Consider the following 22,273-nt stretch of genomic DNA (forward strand, 5'->3'; position numbering starts at 1 on the left):
ACCAACCTACGTGTCATTGTTGAATTTCCCGTTTAATGAGTGCATCGTATGGTGGATATGCATTTTCTATCAGTCGATTACAAGGGCAAGAAAATAATGGTTCATTGATATTTCAATTAACCAATTTCAGTTAGCAGAAAGACATTGAATTTCAAGAGTATTAGTACCGCGTTTTTGAAAATTGCGGCAATTTTCAAATCTTAAACATTATACCGGTAGTTTACTTGTATGTTGGGAAAAATAGGTACGCTCTCTTGTAGTCGAACGCTCATATTTTAAAAGGGCACTGGTTATTTGATATTTTAACTATTGTCCTACCAAGGCATGTAAATGCTCTACAAAAACATTGTGGTAGCCAAGACAAGCAACACACACGCACACATTAGACAAAACACGGTAAACCCACAAAAAGTAGTTTGGTTCTAGCTGTCAACTTTTAACAACTTTTAATTGATATAACATGTTATGATTATGGGTTGCGAACGAACTGGAATTTTGAAGAGTGTGAACAGAAATGTGCTATTCGTTAAAATATGCCGATTTGATGCGTATAATAAACAGCCAATTGGTAAAATTATTAATATGGACAATGTGCTACTTTTATTATTTTATATCTGAGTGCCGATGACTATGGAACACATTAATGAATTTTGTTCTGTACGCAAGTTTATAATTATATCGAATTTCAATTGTTATCGTTATTTTGTGATTCGTCCATACAGAAAGCCGCTTATAGCGCCACCACAGGTCATGTTAGAATCGCACTAAAACGCTCGTTTATGATAGGCAATCATGATGAAAAGCTTCGAGCACATTTCTGTGCAGCGTCTACTGAACATTTCAACCGAAATGAGAGACCCAACGATGTAAGTTTACAATCTTCTGAACGTTTATGAGACCTGTATGTTACATTGTGTTATTGGAATTGTGTTATATTTCTACAGTCATTTATGCAGTGAGATCGTTGCCTCGTAGATACAAATAGTTTCAGTTACTTTCACAGTGTCTGTATTGCTTTTATGTTATATAATTCACTGTGTTTTAAATAAATCTGGCCTAAACCGATGCACTGGAGGGATGATTATTTGAGCATGGTTGACACTAGTATGGATATATTAGACGCAGTTTGACCCCAGAAGAATTTTAATTAAATTCAACTTAATAATCGTTGTATCGTTACTTGTAATTTGAATTTTCATCATTATAGATAGATAGAAACACTGTATTACTTAGAATTCAATAAAGTTATAATAATAATAATATTACATGCAATTAATTATTGCAATTTCTAGTTCACTGTTAACAACAATTTGTTTTTGTTTTCATTTTCATTTCCCGTAATATAACATTTTACCATAATGTGTGTTGGCAATGTTTCTTTCGTAATGACTCGCATATTAAAGCATTGGCCTAATTTAAGCCAAATCAAAAATAAATTTATTATGATATTGACAAATGTACAGTACATACGTGTCATAATGTCAGTTTACAGAGCATATGTGTTGGCCCTTAGAAATGCAGTTTGATCGAGTGCCGATGCCGGGGTGCCGATAAGTTTGTATTTTTTGGATAACTTATAAAATTACCAATAGAGCATATTCCACAAAACAATTGCCCTCTACGAGACATAATCTCATCTGCAAGCAGTAATTGAACGATGTATCGAGTCCAAGGCAAGAAAGGTCGAGTCCAAGGCTGCGGTGACACCCACGTCGAAAGATGGTTGCATACATACGCATAGTAGCATTATATACGGGTGTCAAACATGACATCGCAGTTGTCATTTGGATCCATGGTGATTGGTAGTATGTCAGTATCTAATAGCAAACTGTGAGCGGTTGTCTGTTTTAAAGGGCCATTCAGCCAATCTGCACAATTTCACGAATCAATCAGAAAAATCCGCCGAAGTAACAAAATCGTTCAACCACGACAATGGCTGTCATATTCTCAATTGCGGGTGGCGCTTGTTGAAGTGATGCGTTTTTGTTTCCACTTTGCTGTGTATGGATTATGTTCATTGCGACAGCTATGTGTTGACAGTCAAAGATAACGACTCGTTGGCATCGTTTGAGCTCCGGCAATCAAGCTTTTCAAAACAATAGTGATAATTACGAATGTGACCAATTTGTACTTCACACATTGCAAAACGAGTTATTTAAAAAAATATATACAAAAGACTTCTTTGAGATATAACAGGGTACAAACATATTATGCTATATTGATATCCAATATTAAAAATCATAGACAATTATTAGAGCTCTGTAGCATCGTTCACTTCAATACTTGGTGTAACCACATTGTCTTTTCTTGACAGTGTTATCTCCCTATTGAGTTCACATAGTTGTTTTCGAAAAGTACTGTTTGGTCCAATTTCACGTTTAGCTCTGACAGTTCGCGTTGCTTCTTGTACTGTCATGTCTTGGTACATCATCAAGTATGCAATGGCAGTGCTAGCAGAACGACTGAATCCTTCAACGCAGTGAACCATTACTTTCCCTGATAGTAGACAAATACAAATGTTAGAAAACGTATCTTCAAGATCACATATCGAATGAAGTAGGCAATAATGATTCTATTATTCCATGACTTAGCATAAAAGCAGATGTTTATATTTTGTCAATATTCTGTTTGTAGATGGCATGTGTCTGCAAGTGTCTAATTTGTTACCCAGATTCCCCAAATATAGTTTCAATGTATATATTTAGTCCCCGAATCAGGCGCAGCCTGAAAGGCGGACTATTAATTCTTATTTCAATTTTCCGTCTGACGTCTCTAACATTTTCTCAGAAAACAAGTCTCTGCCGATTATGCACATAATTTTTTTTCCAGATTTGAAAATCATAAGTGGGTCTTTTTCATGATTTTCATCCAAAACTACCTCTCCCTACTGCACTAAGAGAACAACTGAGCATGCTCAGAATAAATAATTAGCTTAGATTGTAATGCTAGGGTTTTTAGTGATGTCATGACCTGGTCATGACCTTGATCTGAATCAGTGACAGATGGGTTGTACCATTACCAATCGCAGTAGAAAATGTAGAGGGGTGTCAGGGCTACATTTTGATGAGAATTATAGTGGTGATACTGAAACAAACCCAGGTCCTGGTAATATACAAAGACCTGAATTAACAAAGAATAATTAAAAAGTGATGTCTAGATCTAAAATATATTTGAAATTAAAAGTAACTACAACTAATATTTTACTTATTTACTTACTACATTTTAGTATTATATGTATTGTATTGTGTATTTTCTTATTTTATGGTTGTCAATCAATGAAAACTATTTCTAAAGCTGCAATAAATGTATTATTTTTAGTAGTAATAACAATAACATATAATACTATAGTATTTGCTCCGAACATATAATCATTATTCTTGAAAACGAATTTCTTGTCTTACCATTTTCTTTTAGCGCATCGTGAATGAATACGCCAGTTTCCTGCCAAAATGGTTTTAGATTAAATCCCAAGACGTCAGATGCTTTTATACCTTTATACACAATGCCAGTTTCCTACACACACATAATACATAAGTAAATTACATGTATGCGAAGAAAAAGTAATTTGGTATTAACCTCTAACACAAGCTATAACTGTAAGAAAATGGTTGTTGAATATAATGAAGTACCACAGTATATGCGAGTATATCATGAAAAGTGTTCACATTAACATGCATGCATGCAAAATATAACATAAAAACATTGTCATCCACACACTTATGTATTCAATTATTCAGTATTCAGACGTGACTAAAAACACCATATTGAATGAAATCAAGTCCAAAATAGTGTAGAAGTTATTCCGGATTCCTCAAAAAATATGAGTAACATGCAATCATGAAAACAACTGGAAATCATCTATGAATAATATTGTCATTCCTATAATATGGGTGTGACCATTCTGAGTACTGTATAAATATATTTATTTCTGTTTAACAATTAGTTAATGTTCTAAAAAATAACTGGTTAACAATCTGTCAAACAACTGGGTCTATCATAAAGGCAAATCATTTTTGGTGGTAAATTGTGTTGGGTCTTGATATCAACAATATTGTCTTCTTAACATACCTTATAATACGCCTCGTTCGTACTGACGTGCCCAAATCCTTTTCCTTCGGCAGTGTTCAATATATGAGTAATACCTATATGTTTCAGGCCAGCTTTGTTCATTGCTGTACTTCTACGGAATTGAATGAGTTGAAACACCATTTGACAGAATGAACGAATAGTTCCAAAAATTTGTCATTGCCAATTAAAAGCGCAATAATTCTTCTGAATTCTCCAAAAACCGAATATTGACCAGTACTGGGGTAAATATGTGTTTGATTACACTGAATAAACATAAATCGAACGTTGGAGTCGCAGACGCCATTTTTTAAAACAACAACGTGTGCGGAAGAACGAAATCGAGGACGCTGAATTTACATTATTTACTCCGGCTCAATAATGAGTTATATTGATTGCCACGTGACCGAGTTCTGACCAATCAACGTGACGATCTTGCACATGAGATATAATAATTCGTCTTAATTACCCCAAAACAGGTCATTGTACTGATATAATATTTCCGGACAATGACCTGATCAGATTAGAGGATTGTGGTAGTGTATATATTTGTCATTGGATTATAATGTATAAGCTTAGTATATTCAACTGTTATGTGTAACGAGAAAGTCATTGCAATGATGTTAGTAAAATGGTATTATTGACTTAGATTTTCCGTGTGGGATGTGTTTTGGTCATGTCACCACATTGTCATGTGATCTTTATTACTAAACTCTGAGCACGTTAAGCACACGCAATTTGAATGTACTGTCCATTGGATACATAGAGATATTCATATGTTATACTCGTCTTAGACAAAATTACCTTTCGCCAACATAGAGCCCGGGCCAGACTTCATCATAAGCTCTTGAGGGTGCCATCAGCATGCCATTTGCAGGGGCTGTGAGAATAGATCCTAATTCAGAAAGCAAGGAAGCCGTATCTGATGTGTCTCCACTTCTAGCCATGGTTACAGATAAGCGTCGTTGATATGTTGCTTTCCAGGTTACCGGTATATGCAGAAAGTACTGAAATGTAACAGTATAATGGTAGTCATAGTAATAAGTGAAGTATACTCCGGCCATATATGCAAAGACAAGTCATATCACGTCAGCTGGGCAAAGTACAATAATATATTTGTGACCCTGGCATCATGTGTGCGCTGATTGACATGATGAAAACTTGTAATACTGTTCACAAAGGAAATTATTTAACATGGTTACACTGAGTTGGTTCTTCATCCATTGCAATGTATATTAAAGGAAACATCAATCCAAACAACACAATGACCCCTGAAGAAAAAGCTCCACAAATGTAGGTGAATGCAATTTACAGTTATTTTTATATCACTTTTCATCAGTATTATGTAGTCAGCCATCTTGATTTTCAAGCAAAGGATTATGGGTAAAGTATGATATCATAGAATCTGTTGTCAGAAATTGAGAAAATGATTTCATCCTACATTTGTGGACCTTTTTCTTCAGGGGTTGCTTAGATTGATGTTTCCTTTAATGTTACGTATACAAGCCTTGTTTGGATAAATATTATAAGACCATTATTATATGCATTACAAATACGCACCAATACTGTATGTAAGTTGTATACGTTACGTGATCAATTATTAAAATAATATAATATATTATAAAATCACAAGTCAATGATTTGTAAATTTAATTTGTTCGAGATTACAACACAAAAGAGTCTTTAAATCAGTGTTTATTCGCTATGAAGTATTTGCTTGCAAAAATTGAATACACAAGATACAAAATAGTACATATGGGATTGCAACCTACGAGGAATTACCGAGTATAGGTTCTGTTTGTTCTCTCCATACTTATTAGCTGCTGATGATTGAAGACAGTTCTATATAGAGGCATATCAACAAGTAACACAATTGGAAAATTATTTGCAATAATTTTAAATAAATGTACCGGTATAACACAACATTTTGAAACCAGCAACATTATCCATAAAAACCAAGCCGGTTTTAGACGCAATCACAGAACAACTGATCATATACTGACATTACATACACTGATCAAAAAATACCAATCAAAAAACAAAAAGCTTTACACTTGCTTTATAGACTTAAAAAAATGTTTTGATACAGTTTGGAGAGAGGGACTATTCATAAAATTATTACAAAACAACATATGTGGTGATGCATATCGAGTCCTAAAACATATGTATATGAATATGCAATTCAAAATTAAATTAGATGACAAAGTGACCAAGAGCTTTAAAATGCAAGAAGGTGTCAAACAAGGGTGTCCATTAAGCCCAACATTATTTAACATTTTTATAAACGACTTGGTAGCCAACATTGATAACTCTACAATGAATAGTCCAAACCTAAATAGTCAAAACATCTCTTCACTTCTATTCGCTGATGATATTGTTCTAACAGCTATTAACAAAGAAGACTTACAAAGGTCATTAGACACACTTTATGAATATACAAAACAATGGGGTTTACAGTTGAATATGAGAAAAACAAAAATTATGATTTTCACTAAAAATGGTCATAAATCAAAAAATACAGAATTCTCATATGGGCTAAACACAATTGAGAAAACAAACCAATTCACATATCTAGGGGTAACATTTAATACAAATGGGGCAATGAACATGACCATGGAAAGATTGGTAGATAAAGCAAAAAAAGCTGATGCAGCAATCAAACCAGTATTAACATCAAACAAGTTAAACATGCTTTTACAATTGAAATTATTTGAGGGCATCCAGACACCAATTTTAACTTATGCTGCAGAAATTTGGGGAATCAATGGCAGACCAGAGTACTGGGACAAAACGTGTACAGAAAAACACCATTTAATGTTCTGTAGACGCTTATTAAATGTTAATAACAGAACAAGTAACATTGGTAGTAGAATGGAAGTTTGATTAACTGTTATTTAAAGTTCGAGTTACTGAATGTGGACGTTTAACAAAAATAAAAATATAAGTTGCCTGTATATAAGTTCTGTTAACTGTTGATTGAACATCGAGTTACAATTTGGGCGTGGTTTCACAAAAGTGGGCGTGGTTTTAAAAATATGGGTGTGGTCATTTCTGTAACTCAATATTTTCGTAACTCGATGTCCGTAACTCGAACATTTCAGCATCTCTAACTGCTTGGGTTAACTGAGTTTCGAAAGCCAACTGTTTAGACAAAACCCAAGCAGTTAGCTAATTCGCTAGCGAGTTTGCAAATTTGCTGCCCCAATTATAGATTTGCTGTAACAGAACCATAACATTTATAAAAGGCACAGTGCTGGGAATCAATTCGAGTAAACCTGAAATATACTCTTGCAATTGCATACGAGTCGTAAAAACGTAGTTTGATGACAGTTGGGAATGATACCAAGATTTAACAATTCCATGAGAAAATCGCTATGTTCTTTTAACACATGAAACGGGTGTGCATAGAGCGAATTTTGTATAGTTTCAATACGCATACACGCACCCGTATATATTTTGACAAACTCCTCTTTCACATTATGCAAATACAAACAAGACATTAAACCTTCCTGACAGTAACATATAAGTGTTGTAGTATAAACCCGAATAAAAATTACGAACTCACGGTGAATATTTCTAGCGAGTCACCCCTTTATAAACGTCTTCAACTAGCCTAGGCCAATCACTAATGTGCGGGGTTAATTAACTTTGCTCTTCCATAAAGCATCAGTTTCCCACTTCAAATAATCATAAATACCCTTGATACCCTGGAGAAGTACATTGTTTCACAAGAACGACTGTCTTCTCAATTTTCTCAAGATAAACATCCCAGGGTTGTTTTGTTTACTAGAAGAAAATGTCTTTTGGCAGCATTTCGTGTATTAATTTTCATTGCACAAAAAAGCAGCAAATACTGTTACTGAAGCACTGAATTTGCATGATTTTTTTCCCGGCCATTCACGCAAACTGCAAATCAAGTCTTTTACTGAATCCATAGTTGTTGACACTTTGCAGCCGCAATGATGGTTGCATTGTGACGTATTTTGGCCCCCGGAATCTGACCTTGCATTCTGGCTACATTTACCCCCTTTTCATACCAGTTCAATTTCTTTTATTTCATCCAGATTCCATGAAATTTAATATTTAAAACCAACCTTTATTGCACTTTTCTAAAATTATTTTATTGATCAAAAGACCTTTCACTCCTATCATGCAATCTCCCACAGTACTTCCGCAGACACAGCGGCGATCGCCAACATAACTACAAATAACCTCGCTTTCAGGAGCTGAGGAATAAAGACGAGGTAGTTTATTTAATCAGTGCTGAACTAGAGGCTGAAATTATAATTAAGTTCGTTGTCATATAATTTGTTTATTTCAATTTCTTCTGAAGTCAAATAGAATGCACTGGTGAAACACGGTAGTAAGCGTGAGTGAAAGGATGTTTTTGGGGGTATAGTTTACATTGTGTATGGAGTGGTAGGGTCGGGTGTCATATAATTTGTTCATTTCCAACTCTTATGAAGTCACATAGAATTTCACTTAATTTATTTTCGCTGAAACGTTTTCAAGCATTACATGTGAATCCGATTTTCCCTGTGCTGTGTCTCAATAGAGTATGAGGTAAATGGCATTTTCACTGGAATTTATTTCAGGAGAAAAATGTTTTCAGTAAAAATGAAGTATACCATATTATTACATATGTACTGCAGTTTATTTTGATTCGTCTATGAAATCGGTATTTCCACACCCCATATGTAGTCCTTTCAAGAGTAGCGTTTTCGAAACATAGCAGGAATAAACAATGTTTAGAAGTGCGATATTTTACCCTTGGGGTACATGAATATACTTGCCGAGTGAAATGAAATTTGAACAACAGTAATGGTACTTCTAGACAGTCACTTATTTTGACTAAAACTAATTTGCATATCACCCATGCAATAATGTTTTCGGTATTTTCACGGTCAATATGCTAATGAACATGGTATTGGCGATCCGCTCCACTAAGATTGCCCCTCAAATCATTTGTGTGTGTGATTTCCAGTGTTTTCACGCATTAGCTCTGTGATTTTTTGGCTTGGCCAATTTCACTCAAACATGGCAGGTAGGTCACACCTTCACCCTAGTCATTTGGAAAAATCTGCAAAAAAATGTTGGTCCACCGTTGCCATAGCAACAGTAAAAAAATGATTTTTGGATAGCTTCGAGCTAAATGTATCTCCTACAAATTTAGGATACAACACCTCAGACATAGCTCATTGTACTCGGCTTGAGTCTGGGCACAAAGTTACTATTTGATTTTTCGATATCTTTTTTCATCAATGAGAAAGTTGACCCCAAATTTAGAGTAACTTCTCACCAGGTATGGCTTTTTAACTAACTCTTCTGTGATTTTTTTTTTGGCTTGGTTGATTTTGTTCATACTTGACAGGTAGGTCATACCATCACTAATTGGAAAAACAATCCCGACCCACCACTACCATGGCAACAGCCAAAATCTGTTTTTTTAATACTTTCGCCCCGAATTTATTACCTCCTACCAGTCTTGTAATAACAGTGTTCAAATGATCATGCCTTTTATTTTGGCTACGTTGCGCACTGGTAAGATATCGTTCAGCAACATTTTTGGCATATTAGCTGTACACCACATGGAATACTACGATTGAGAGAACTTGATGTATGTTGACTGAGCTTTATCATAGACCATCAACATCAAAGTACCAGGAGGTTTCTGCTGGCGACGTTGCGGCGTTACCCAGTTCCAAATAAAGATTACCAACGCCAAATGAGCGACATTTTTACCGGAAATCAAGATTCATTTAATCCACAAGCAACATCACAAGCGAAGTTGTAGAGTGCAGCTCATCAACGACCGCTGTAGACGAAAGTCACTCCGTCAGTGGAGTACCGCAGTTGTGACGGCATGTTTGCCAATGCACAATTCTGTGGAGGAAAATTTTTAACTTAATTTAAACTACATATGACTGATTCGAAACATTCCATCGAGATCGGACGGTGACCTATCGCGCCAACCCTTCACCATTGTATTCAAACGAACCACGTGCTGTGCTGTTACATTCTCCTTCGAACCCGGAATTCAACTATTAGGGGCGTTTCAATAAAAAAAAACATCGCAAATCATGCAAATTTAGCATTTTTAAACCAGTATACTAAAAAAGAAATGCTCAGCAATGGAAAAGAAGGATAGATATCACTTTTCAGTATACACATCTCTGTTTATACAATCCCTCACATATTCTACTCCCAATTATTCCTGCGTAAAATGGAATAGCCTCTTTCCATGTTGACATTCTGACTAAAATCACGTGATAGGCTGTTACAATTGGCTGTTACATACTCTTTCGCCGGTCTGAAAAATGTGTTTAATTAGCTCTCATTCAAGCGACAATGCATATTTCCCAGTGGGAGTGAACCTAGTTCGAATCTGCTATTAAAAAATAGGAGTGTTTTCAGCAAAAAACGAATAACCCTTGAGTGCACACAATACACTGAATTTCAGAACAAATCTTGCATTAGTTACAGCAGCAGAATACCACAGAAATATCAGACGAAACATGAAAACACTATATATTGTATTTTGGCCTGAGCCCTCTCTATTGCAATTCCAGGAATTAACCCCATATGTGCATCCATTTCCCACCTTGGTATCACCCAACCCTGAAAACAAATTCTTAATACCACGCTGAAGCGTTTGGTAATAAATGCATTTGCAAGAATGTTAATGTTTAGTTTTGATGTACCGGTAGCTTTCATTGCCAATGACCCTAATGAATTTGCAAAGCATGCTAAATATAGCAGCTCAAATCCGAAATAATGTACTTTGACAAAAGACAACACAAAAATAAACTGCCCAATGAAATTAAAGAACCCAACTCATACAATTACTTAGGTAAGGCATGCCCAAAATCCCTAATTAACCAACATTTTCAACCGCTTTGAATATGGAGATGTGTTACAGCAAATATCATAATGTCAGCAATTAGCTATGGGAGCAGTGTTTGATTCTTACAAAGCAGAGCACACAACAACAAATTAAAAAGCATACTATACCAGGTGATTTTTTGTTAACAGAAATGTGTCATGCCATGCAGTTTGGGGCGATTAAGGCTGGTCTGATATAAATGATATACTTGATGAAACTCATGTGAAATTCCAAGATGGATGAAAATGGATGAAGGTATACAAAAATGGTTTTCAAGAACGGAACCAACATATATTAATAAAACATTCTGACAAAAAATTGTCTGGACCATATTTGCACCTCTCATCGAGCAACAAATGCAAAATGGGTTAATAGCTTCTATAAAATTAGTGGAACTAATGAATTTACTAGACTTTCCGAACACAATAGTTCACTAAACCAATATGTTTGGATAAAAACAACACAATGAAAAACAAGAGTATGTTAATGACCTTCTTGATCATTTTGGTACCTCCCTCTTTTAAGGTAAGGTCAAATATTTTGGATTTAGAGGAGAATAAATTTAAGTGGACTAACTACACTGGGAATTGGAAATGTATTAGTTGTAAAGGGGCAACTGAAGATATATTTTATGTTTACTTGTAAGGTTTACCAAGACAATGAAACAAACATTTTACTTAAATTTACAAGGTTTTACCATCCAGGCTGTCTTAACTTTAGATTTCCCTTTCTTTTGTGATCAGTTATCAATGGGAGAGAAATATCCACGATATCAAGAAATTAATTGAGAGAACTTAGTCGAATAGTTTTGTTCAAGTAATGTTTTTGTTATTGTTTAATTATGTTGAACTTTGTATATGAATTGTAATTCAAAGGCCTATAAATAATAATATTAGTATTTATAGGCTGCCATGCATTAATTTAGCGTATACCGCATCGAGCGTTTCACACCTAAAAAAAATAACCGTTTTCACTGGTAAGGATGTTTTTCTCCAGGGTATTATTTTATTTATGAAATAGTATAGTATATTTTATTTGGCACGAAATAATGCATTGAATTACATTATCTATGGTCAATAAACATACAAGAACAACAACAAGTAACAAACATCAATAACAAATAAAACAATAAGTAAGCAAAGAAATATAAAATATTAGTAGTAATAAGAAAAAAAAAAGAAATATGTGCCACTCAATGTAGCCCCCCCCCCCCCAAAAAAAAACAAAAAACAAACCTCGGGTCAGATAAGGGGTGAGTATGGAGATCTATGAATCGGAGGTACTACCGGGGAAACGACATGCGAAGTCGTCCAAGAGACTCAGATATGTTTCGGGTTGGAACAATAACATTTGGATTATCACTTCGGAGAAACATCAGGTTTGATCTTGTGAATTGAGCTGCGTATTACCCACGCTCTCCGAACTTGGTTAGCGTAACCAGGAAGTGACTACACCTACAGTTGCAAGGAAATGATCCCCAAGTTGATCGTCGCATGGAGCTAAAATCTTATTATAGCTCCATGATCGTCGCAAACCTGGCTACATCGAATGTTTACAATCCATGTTTACACATTAAAACGGACTATACTTACAGTATGTGTACGTACTACTGTGCTGCGTTGTCAACGTAAAGTGAAAGTGGTTTACTCAGTGTTTATTACCAAACGCTTCAGCGTGGTATTAAGAGTTTGTTTTCAGGGGTGGGTGATACCAAGGTGGGAAATGGATGCACATATGGGGTTAATTCCTTGAGTTGCAATATAGAGGGTTCAGGCTGAAATACAATATATAGTGTTTTCATGTTTCGTCTGATATTTCTGTGGTATTCTGCTGCTGTAAGTAATGCACGATTTGTTCCGAAATTCAGTATATTGTGTGTATTCCAGGGTTATTCGTTTTTTGCTGAAACCACCCCTATTTTTTAGTGGCAGAGTTTGAATAGTCTCACTCCCACTGGGAAATCTGCATTGTTGCTTGAATGTGAGTTAATTAAACACATTTTCCAGACCGGCGAAAGAGTATGCAACAGCCAATTTTAACAGCCTGTCACGTGATTTTAGTCTGAATGTCAACATGAAGAGGCTAGTCCATTTTACGCAGGAGTAATTGGGAGTAGAATATGTGAGGAATAGTATCAACAGAGATGTGTATAGTGAAAATTAATATCTATCCTTCATTTACATCTCTGAGCATTTCTGTTTTAGTATATTGGTTTGAAAATGTTGAACTTGCATGATTTGCAATGTGTTTTTTTAATGGGACTCCCCTATTGATCGAATCCCGGGTTTGAACGAGAACGGCACACCACGTGATTCGTTTGAATACAATGCTGATGGCAAACATGCCGTGTTACTGCGGTACTCCACTGACGGGATGACTTACTGCATGCTACAACTTCGCTTGTGATGTTGCTTGTTAGCCATGGATTACATGAATCTTGATTACCAGTCTAATGTTGCTCATTTGACGTTGGTAATCTTTATTTGGATCTGAGTAACTTCCTGGTACTTCGTACTATGATAAAAATCAGTCAACATACATCAAGTTCTCTCAATCGTAGTATTCCATGTGATGTACACCTAATATGCCAAAAATGTTGCTGAACGATTTGAACTGAATAAAAATAGCAGACGAAAATTTGTTTACAAAATAAAAATACTTCGGTTGCCAATGAAAACCGGTAAAAAACAAGCAATATGTTTTCGGCTGTTATCATGGAAGGGACATGAACGTGAAGCTAACGTCTGTTTATAACTAAAACCGGGCACCTTATACGAGGTTTGCAAAATAACATGGCAGTCATTAGAAGTCACTTTATTTTATTGTTAGGACGTATTCAGCCGTTAAATGTATAATTTCCAATCGTTTTGCGATAGTATTTTCTAGATTGGAAGCAGCATTTACATTTTATTCAAAGTTCAAAGCTGCGTTGGGATTCCGTTGACAGTGGTAACAATGTCGGCGCCGGTGATCTCTTACCAGTGCGCAACGTAGCCAAAATAAAAGGCATGATCATTTGGGCACTGCTATTACAAGACTTTGGCTGTTGCCATGGTAGCGGTGGGTCAGGATTGTTTTTCCAATTAGTGATGGTACGACCTGCCTGTCAAGTATGAACCGTGACAAAATCAGCCAAGCCAAAAAAAAAATCACAGAAGAGTTAAAAAGCCATTCCTGCTGAACAGTTACTCTAACTTCGGGGTCAACTTTCTCATTAATGAAAAAAGATATCAAAAATTCAAATAGTAACTTTTTGCCCACACTCCAGCAGAGTACAATGAGCTATGTCTGAGGTGTTGTATCACAGGGAGTTGGACAAACTTGTGTATTTTAATAAATTATTGAATAATAAAATGTTATATAACTTTTCTTTTACCCCCCTCCCCTTCCTGGTATCTATTTCAAGTATTTTTGTCAGGTTCAAATCGTTCACCAGCATTTTTGGCATGTTAGATGTACATCACATAGAATACTAGGATTGGGAGAACTTAATGTTTGTTGACCACCTGGAATCTGAGTTTTATAAATCTTGAAGGGCTCTCGGAAGATCCACCCGCTGCCTGGACCCGCAGTAAAATCTCCGATTAATATGGAGCCGCAACCATCAACATCGATATACTATGAGGTTTCTGCTGGCGACATTGCGGCGTTACTCAATTCCAAATAAAGATTACCAACGCCAAATTAGCAAAATTTAACCGGTAACCAAGACTCAGTCTATCCACGACAAGCAAGCAACATCACAAACGAGGTTGTAGTGTGCAGCTCACGAGTCAGCGACGACCGATTTCAACGAAAGTCATTCCGTCAGTGGAGTACCGCAGTTGCACGGCATGTTTGCCAATGCACAGATCTGTGGAGGAACTTTTAACTTCAACATCAACCGTGTATCGTAGTCGCCCAGTTTAAGTTCTGGTTCTGTCGTGGTCCCAACTAAAGGGCGACAGTCGTCGTGTCGCGTCCTGTTCGATATGGGACTCACAGCGACGTATACAACGCGTGTAAAATACATTGTTTATTTACATGAAATTCGAACACGCGCTGTGCTACGACCACCGCGCTTAAACATCCACGAGTTATTTATTCGGACAATTACTTAAATTAGACGTCTGATTATTTTATTTTCACACGTACAGCGACACGCGTTCTACACTGACAAGCGTTGCTAGGTCGCAGCACTGTCTTGGAGCATATTAATGGGCAATTGGGTTCCCCGATTTAAATTTCTATCCCGGTTTGTTGCACGTTCTTTTTTTAATATGAAATAATCAAATATGGGACATGTGTATAATAACAGAACCCCACACCCTCCCCATGGCTTCGCTCGTGAAAGTACGGCAGCAGGATACACCGCATCACTCGTGAAAATAACTTCCATACGCAATGAAAGCCACGGGGAGGGTATCTGTCATAATACTTCATTATCACTGAAAACATTTTTCCCCTGAAATAAATTCCAGTGAATATGCCATTTCCCTCATACTATATTGAGACACAGCGCAGTGAAAATTAGATTCACATGTAATGCTTGAAAACATGTCAGCAAAAATAAATTAAGTGAAATTCTACGTGACTTCATAATAGTTGGAAATGAACACATTACACCCGACCCTACCACTCCATATACAATGTAAACTACACCCCAAAACATCCTTTCACCCACAGTTACTACCGTGTTTCACCAGTGTATTCTATTTGACGTCAGGAGAAATTGAAATAAACAAATTAATTATAATTTCAGCCTCTAGTTTACCACTGATTAAATAAACTACCTCGTCTTTATGTCAACTTGCAGTTATTCGTTGCCTACATCAGTGACTTCAAAATATATGTTTCAATCCCAGGAATTTCACTCGCTGTTAATTGCATGGGAGTGGCAGTCTTTAATGAATTTCTATTGTCATGTCAATTTCTTGCGATTACTCAAACATTAAGCTGTAACCACATACCGCCTAGGTGCTGTAATTAAATCCTGGTGTAAGCACCATATGAACTATGAACAATGCATGTGAAGCCAGCTGTGGAGTATATTCAATCCTATAGATTTCTCATTGTTTGGTAACTATTTGCTGCAAATGCAACAAAAATCAATATAAAAAATATTACCCACACAGTATTCTACAGGTTACTTGTTACTAATAGAACTTGTTGTGTCATGAACGTCAGGTACTTCCGGGTATGCGTTAACTTACCGTTGATGGCACTGTGTATACTGCCGCAGCACTCAGCGCTACTAGTACAATACAAGTGCAAAGCACCCGGCCAAAGCATCAGCAGTCGGTATCGATAAAAACTATCATCGTTCTAAAAGAACATTTTTCATGATTAGAAATAATAACTAAACGCCATTGTTCCTAATAGCAACTGTCATATCAGGATACTATGCGTATTTATCCAGATTATGTGATGATATTTTAAATGCGTTAAAATATTTATAAATCATATATTTTTGCATATGTGTCTGTGAAACATCATATTAACGATTTTTAATATTTAAACAGTTTTAAAACTTTTAAACTTTAAAGATTTTCTCCAAACCAGGTTAAGCTGAACAGCGTTAACGGTTTTTATAAACAATTATAGTTAACGGTTGTTTATAAACAATGACACGCTATGGCCAACTGACGCATGCGTAGGTGACGACTCCCCCGCTTTAATTGTTATCCTTGTGGTGGCAGTAATCGTTCATGCATAGGCTGAGAGAACACAAATGAAAACAAATTAAAAAAATCAACAAGTAACCTGTAGAATACTGTGTGGGTAATATTTTTTATATTGATTTTTGTTGCATTTGCAGCAAATAGTTACCAAACAATGAGAAATCTATAGGATTGAATATACCCCACAGGTGGCTTCACGTGCATTGTTCATAGTTCATATGGTGCTTACACCAGGATTTAATTACAGCACCTAGGCGGTATGTGGTTACAGCTTAATGTTCGAGTAATCGCAAGAAATTGACATGACAATAGAAATTCATTAAAGACTGCCACTCCCATGCAATTAACAGCGAGTGAAATTCCTGGGATTGAAACATATATTTTGAAGTCACTGATGTAGGCAACGAATAACTGCAAGTTGACATAAAGACGAGGTAGTTTATTTAATCAGTGGTCAACTAGAGGCTGAAATTATAATTAATTTGTTTATTTCAATTTCTCCTGACGTCAAATAGAATACACTGGTGAAACACGGTAGTAACTGTGGGTGAAAGGATGTTTTGGGGTGTAGTTTACATTGTATATGGAGTGGTAGGGTCGGGTGTAATGTGTTCATTTCCAACTATTATGAAGTCACGTAGAATTTCACTTAATTTATTTTTGCTGACATGTTTTCAAGCATTACATGTGAATCTAATTTTCACTGCGCTGTGTCTCAATATAGTATGAGGGAAATGGCATATTCACTGGAATTTATTTCAGGGGAAAAATGTTTTCAGTGATAATGAAGTATTATGACAGATACCCTCCCCGTGGCTTTCATTGCGTGTGGAAGTTATTTTCACGAGTGATGCGGTGTATCCTGCTGCCGTACTTTCACGAGCGAAGCCACGGGGAGGGTGTGGGGTTCTGTTATTATACACATGTCCCATATTTGATTATTTCATATTAAAAAAAGAACGTGCAACAAACCGGGATAGAAATTTAGATCGGGGAACCCAATTGCCATTAATATGCTCCAAGACAGTGCTGCGACTTAGCAACGCTTGTCAGTGTAGAACGCGTGTCGCTGTACGTGTGAAAATAAAATAATCAGACGTCTAATTTAAGTCATTGTCCGAATAAATAACTCGTGGATGTTTAAGCGCGGTGGTCGTAGCACAGCGCGTGTTCGAATTTCATGTAAATAAACAATGTATTTTACACGCGTTGTATACGTCGCTGTGAGTCCCATATCGAACAGGACGCGACACGACGACTGTCGCCCTTTAGTTGGGACCACGACAGAACCAGAACTTAAACTGGGCGACTACGATACACGGTTGATGTTGAAGTTAAAAGTTCCTCCACAGATCTAAACATTGGCAAACATGCCGTGCAACTGCGGTACTCCACTGACGGAATGACTTTCGTTGAAATCGGTCGTCGCTGACTCGTGAGCTGCACACTACAACCTCGTTTGGGATGTTGCTTGCTTGTCGTGGATAGACTGAGTCTTGGTTACCGGTTAAATTTTGCTAATTTGGCGTTGGTAATCTTTATTTGGAACTGAGTAACGCCGCAACGTCGCCAGCAGAAACCTCATGGTATATCGATGTTGATGGTTGCGGCTCCATATTAATCGGAGATTTTACTGCGGGTCCAGGCAGCGGGTGGATCTTCCGAGAGCCCTTCAAGATTTATAAAACTCAGATTCCAGGTGGTCAACAAACATTAAGTTCTCCCAATCCTAGTATTCTATGTGATGTACATCTAACATGCCAAAAATGCTGGTGAACGATTTGAACCTGACAAAAATACTTGAAATAGATACCAGGAAGGGGAGGGGGGGGTAAAAGAAAAGTTATATAACATTTGTATTAAAATACACAAGTTTGTCCAACTCCCTGTGATACAACACCTCAGACATAGCTCATTGTACTCGGCTGGAGTGTGGGCAAAAAGTTACTATTTGAATTTTTGATATCTTTTTTCATTAATGAGAAAGTTGACCCCGAAGTTAGAGTAATTGTTCAGCAGGAATGGCTTTTTAACTCTTCTGTGATTTTTTTTTGGCTTGGCTGATTTTGTCACGGTTCATACTTGACAGGCAGGTCGTACCATCACTAATTGGAAAAACAATCCTGACCCACCGCTACCATGGCAACAGCCAAAGTCTTGTAATAGCAGTGCCCATCATGCCTTTTATTTTGGCTACGTTGCGCACTGGTAAGAGATCACCGGCGCCGACATTGTTACCACTGTCAACGGAATCCCAACGCAGCTTTGAACTTTGAATAAAATGTAAATGCTGCTTCCAATCTAGAAAATACTATCGCAAAACGATTGGAAATTATACATTTAACGGCTGAATACGTCCTAACAATAAAATAAAGTGACTTCTAATGACTGCCATGTTATTTTTCAAACCTCGTATAAGGTGCCCGGTTTTAGTTATAAACAGACGTTAGCTTCACGTTCATGTCCCTTCCATGATAACAGCCGAAAACATATTGCTTGTTTTTTACCGGTTTTCATTGGCAACCGAAGTATTTTTATTTTGTAAACAAATTTTCGTCTGCTATTTTTATTCAGTTCAAATCGTTCAGCAAAATTTTTGGCATATTAGGTGTACATCACATGGAATACTACGATTGAGAGAACTTGATGTATGTTGACTGATTTTTATCATAGTACGAAGTACCAGGAAGTTACTCAGTTCCAAATAAAGATTACCAACGTCAAATGAGCAACATTTGACTGGTAATCAAGATTCATGTAATCCATGGCTAACAAGCAACATCACAAGCGAAGTTGTAGCATGCAGTAAGTCATCCCGTCAGTGGAGTACCGCAGTAACACGACATGTTTGCCATCAGCATTGTATTCAAACGAATCACGTGGTGTGCCGTTCTCGTTCAAACCCGGGATTCGATCAATAGGAGAGTCCCATTAAAAAAACACATTGCAAATCATGCAAGTTCAACATTTTCAAACCAATATACTAAAACAAAAATGCTCAGAGATGTAAATGAAGGATAGATATTACTTTTCACTATACACATCTCTGTTGATACTATCCCTCACATATTGTACTCCCAATTACTCCTGCGTAAAATGGACTAGCCTCTTCTTGTTGACATTCAGACTAAAATCACGTGACAGGCTGTTAAAATTGGCTGTTGCATACTCTTTCGCCGGTCTGGAAAATGTGTTTAATTAACTCACATTCAAGCAACAATGCAGATTTTCCAGTGGGAGTGAGACTATTCAAACTCTGCCACTAAAAAATAGGGGTGTTTTCAGCAAAAAACGAATAACCCTGGAATACACACAATATACTGAATTTCGGAACAAATTGTGCATTACTTACAGCAGCAGAATACCACAGAAATATCAGACGAAACATGAAAACACTATATATTGTATTTCAGCCTGGACCCTCTATATTGCAATTCAAGGAATTAACCCCATATGTGCATCCATTTCCCACCTTGGTATCATCCACCCCTGAAAACAAACTCTTAATACCACGCTGAAGCGTTTGGTAATAATTCACTGTCGTTATGGTGAGGAGATTCTCAGGCTGGCAACGATAGTTGGTTGCAGGAGGGATTGGTGTGTATGACCGTGACGGGGACGTTGAACCATTGTATGAAGACTTCAGCACACTTTTATATGGATACCAGTATTGTCATAGTTATTGGTACGAGGCAGACTGTGATTTATTATTGTCAACACTAAGAACAGTGCGCAAAGTAGTAGGAGTATTGGGGAATTATAATTCGGCGTTGCTGGGGCTTTGATGTTGCAATTGTTTTTGGTATTGAATTTGACTGGTAGTTTTTGTGTGACTTGCTGGGCAAATCATCCGTTCCATATTTGACTATGAAGACTCTTGTTTTTAATGTCTGAAACGTATTACTGGTCGGACTGAAGTTACCAGGAAATTTTCCTTTAAATTTAAATTTAATTTTTTTTTTTAATTCACTAACGCACTGTACAGTAGAATATAATGTATATCTTGTTTCAAGATATCCTGTTCGGCTTGCTTCATCTTCAATTTAGATACAACATCCTCCGCGGCGGTAATTTGGGTTTTGCTTTCCGTATTATTTGCAACAATTCCGCGCTGTTTTGGTATCATACATTTTTCTGTACTGGCCTTTGACGGGGTTCGTAACAGAATTAGTCTGTAATTGTTGACTTTTATCTGGAGCAGATTCAACTCAGTTGTCATTTCACCTGTTTTAACTTCCACCACTTTAAATTTCAACTCTTGGGATGTCTGCTAAGTGTTTTTCGGGCACGTCTTCAAATTCACTGGAAGGTGCATACAAAGAGTGCTCCGATGTTCTACCATCACCACCATTTTCACCAGATATTACACAAATGGAAAGAACCTTAAATTGTCAGCATAGAGTTTACACCTCACTCTGTGTATCATGAAACTACATTTAATACCATTTGCGTATGTATAGTTCTGACTATGATCTGGTGCCTAAAATAACGTTATCACGGAGATACTTTTAAAATCCAGTCACAGCACCATCAATTATTCGCCTGCAAAAACGCCATGTAGCAAGAATGAGGAGAGGTGAACCCACGTGAACACACTTTATACGACGCAACGATTGTCGATGTGACAAAAGGATTAACACACATTTTTCACATACTGAAGTTTGTGCAAAGTTGTTGCAAGATTGTCCGTTGTGTGCAGTTAAGCAGTATGCACTCGATTCTCAATAAGGTCGCTATAGAAGGCAACTGATATCGGGGAAAGCATGCCTTTATTTGGTTTACTTAATGTGTAGAGTTAATTCTTCATTTGGTTGTAATTTTCTACTTTGTGATTTCATTTTAAAGCAAGGTCACTGTGGCGCTATCAAACAATGAGAACACAGTTTCAATAATAGACAGTACATAGTTACTATAATAATAATAATAATAATAATATTTATTAAGCCTCTGGAACGGCAACAGGAGCAAACAAAAGAGATAAAAGAAAAGAGAAAAATCATACATAAATGAGACTAAATACAAATTAAATTTAAAAATAAATCTCATGGTGAATTCATACAACTTTCATTTCTGTGTTTACAAAGATGTTTAAGAAATGTTTGTATCTCTTTAAAAACAATGTCCCCCAACTCATAATTCATATTCCATGGAATGTCACCAAAAAGCAAATTAAACTTAAAATTCCCCCCCACTGAGAGAAGGCAATTTGTTAGTGTCTGGCATTCCTCAATATTTGAAACTATTTTGATCAAATCAGGGTAAAATTTATTTCTTAAGTGGAATGTTGCATTGCATAACAATAGGAAATGATATACATCTTCTATGCAATCATGACACAACTTACAAAAGCCATTTCTTATGTAATTTACCCATTTATTTATTTCCTTCTAAATTAAAAATTAATGATGTACCATGATGATCATAGGGATCCTTAATATAATTTTCTTTTTTGTTATTTTTTTTTATCTAACAATAGATTTTATATGTAAAATGTTTCAATTTATTTCCTTCACTTATTACCAAACGCTTCATTTTCAGGGGTGGGTGATACCAAGGTGGAAAATGGATGCACATATGGTGGTAAATCCTGAAAAAAACAATGGAGAGGGTTCAGGCCAAAATACAATATATAGTGTTTTCATGTTTCGTCTGATATTTCTGTGGT

At 36.4% G+C, this 22,273-nt stretch overlaps 1 protein-coding gene across 1 annotated transcript; it reads right to left on the reverse strand.

The window, feature by feature from the left end:
- Positions 1–415: 415 nt before the first annotated feature.
- LOC100368734 (dual specificity protein phosphatase 3-like) lies at positions 416–12,645 on the reverse strand. The gene is made up of 5 exons (XM_002735762.4): positions 12,541–12,645; positions 4,870–5,072; positions 4,069–4,180; positions 3,402–3,513; positions 416–2,496 (listed from the first exon to the last, which is right to left on the reverse strand). The coding sequence occupies exons 2-5, from the start codon at positions 5,010–5,012 to the stop codon at positions 2,252–2,254; spliced, it is 612 nt and encodes a 203-aa protein (XP_002735808.1). The 5' UTR covers positions 5,013–5,072; positions 12,541–12,645; the 3' UTR covers positions 416–2,251.
- Positions 12,646–22,273: the final 9,628 nt, after the last annotated feature.

Source organism: Saccoglossus kowalevskii, chromosome 14 (genome assembly GCF_978046115.1).
Source record: "Saccoglossus kowalevskii chromosome 14, keSacKowa6.1, whole genome shotgun sequence".
Classification (NCBI taxonomy): Eukaryota; Metazoa; Hemichordata; class Enteropneusta; family Harrimaniidae; genus Saccoglossus; species Saccoglossus kowalevskii.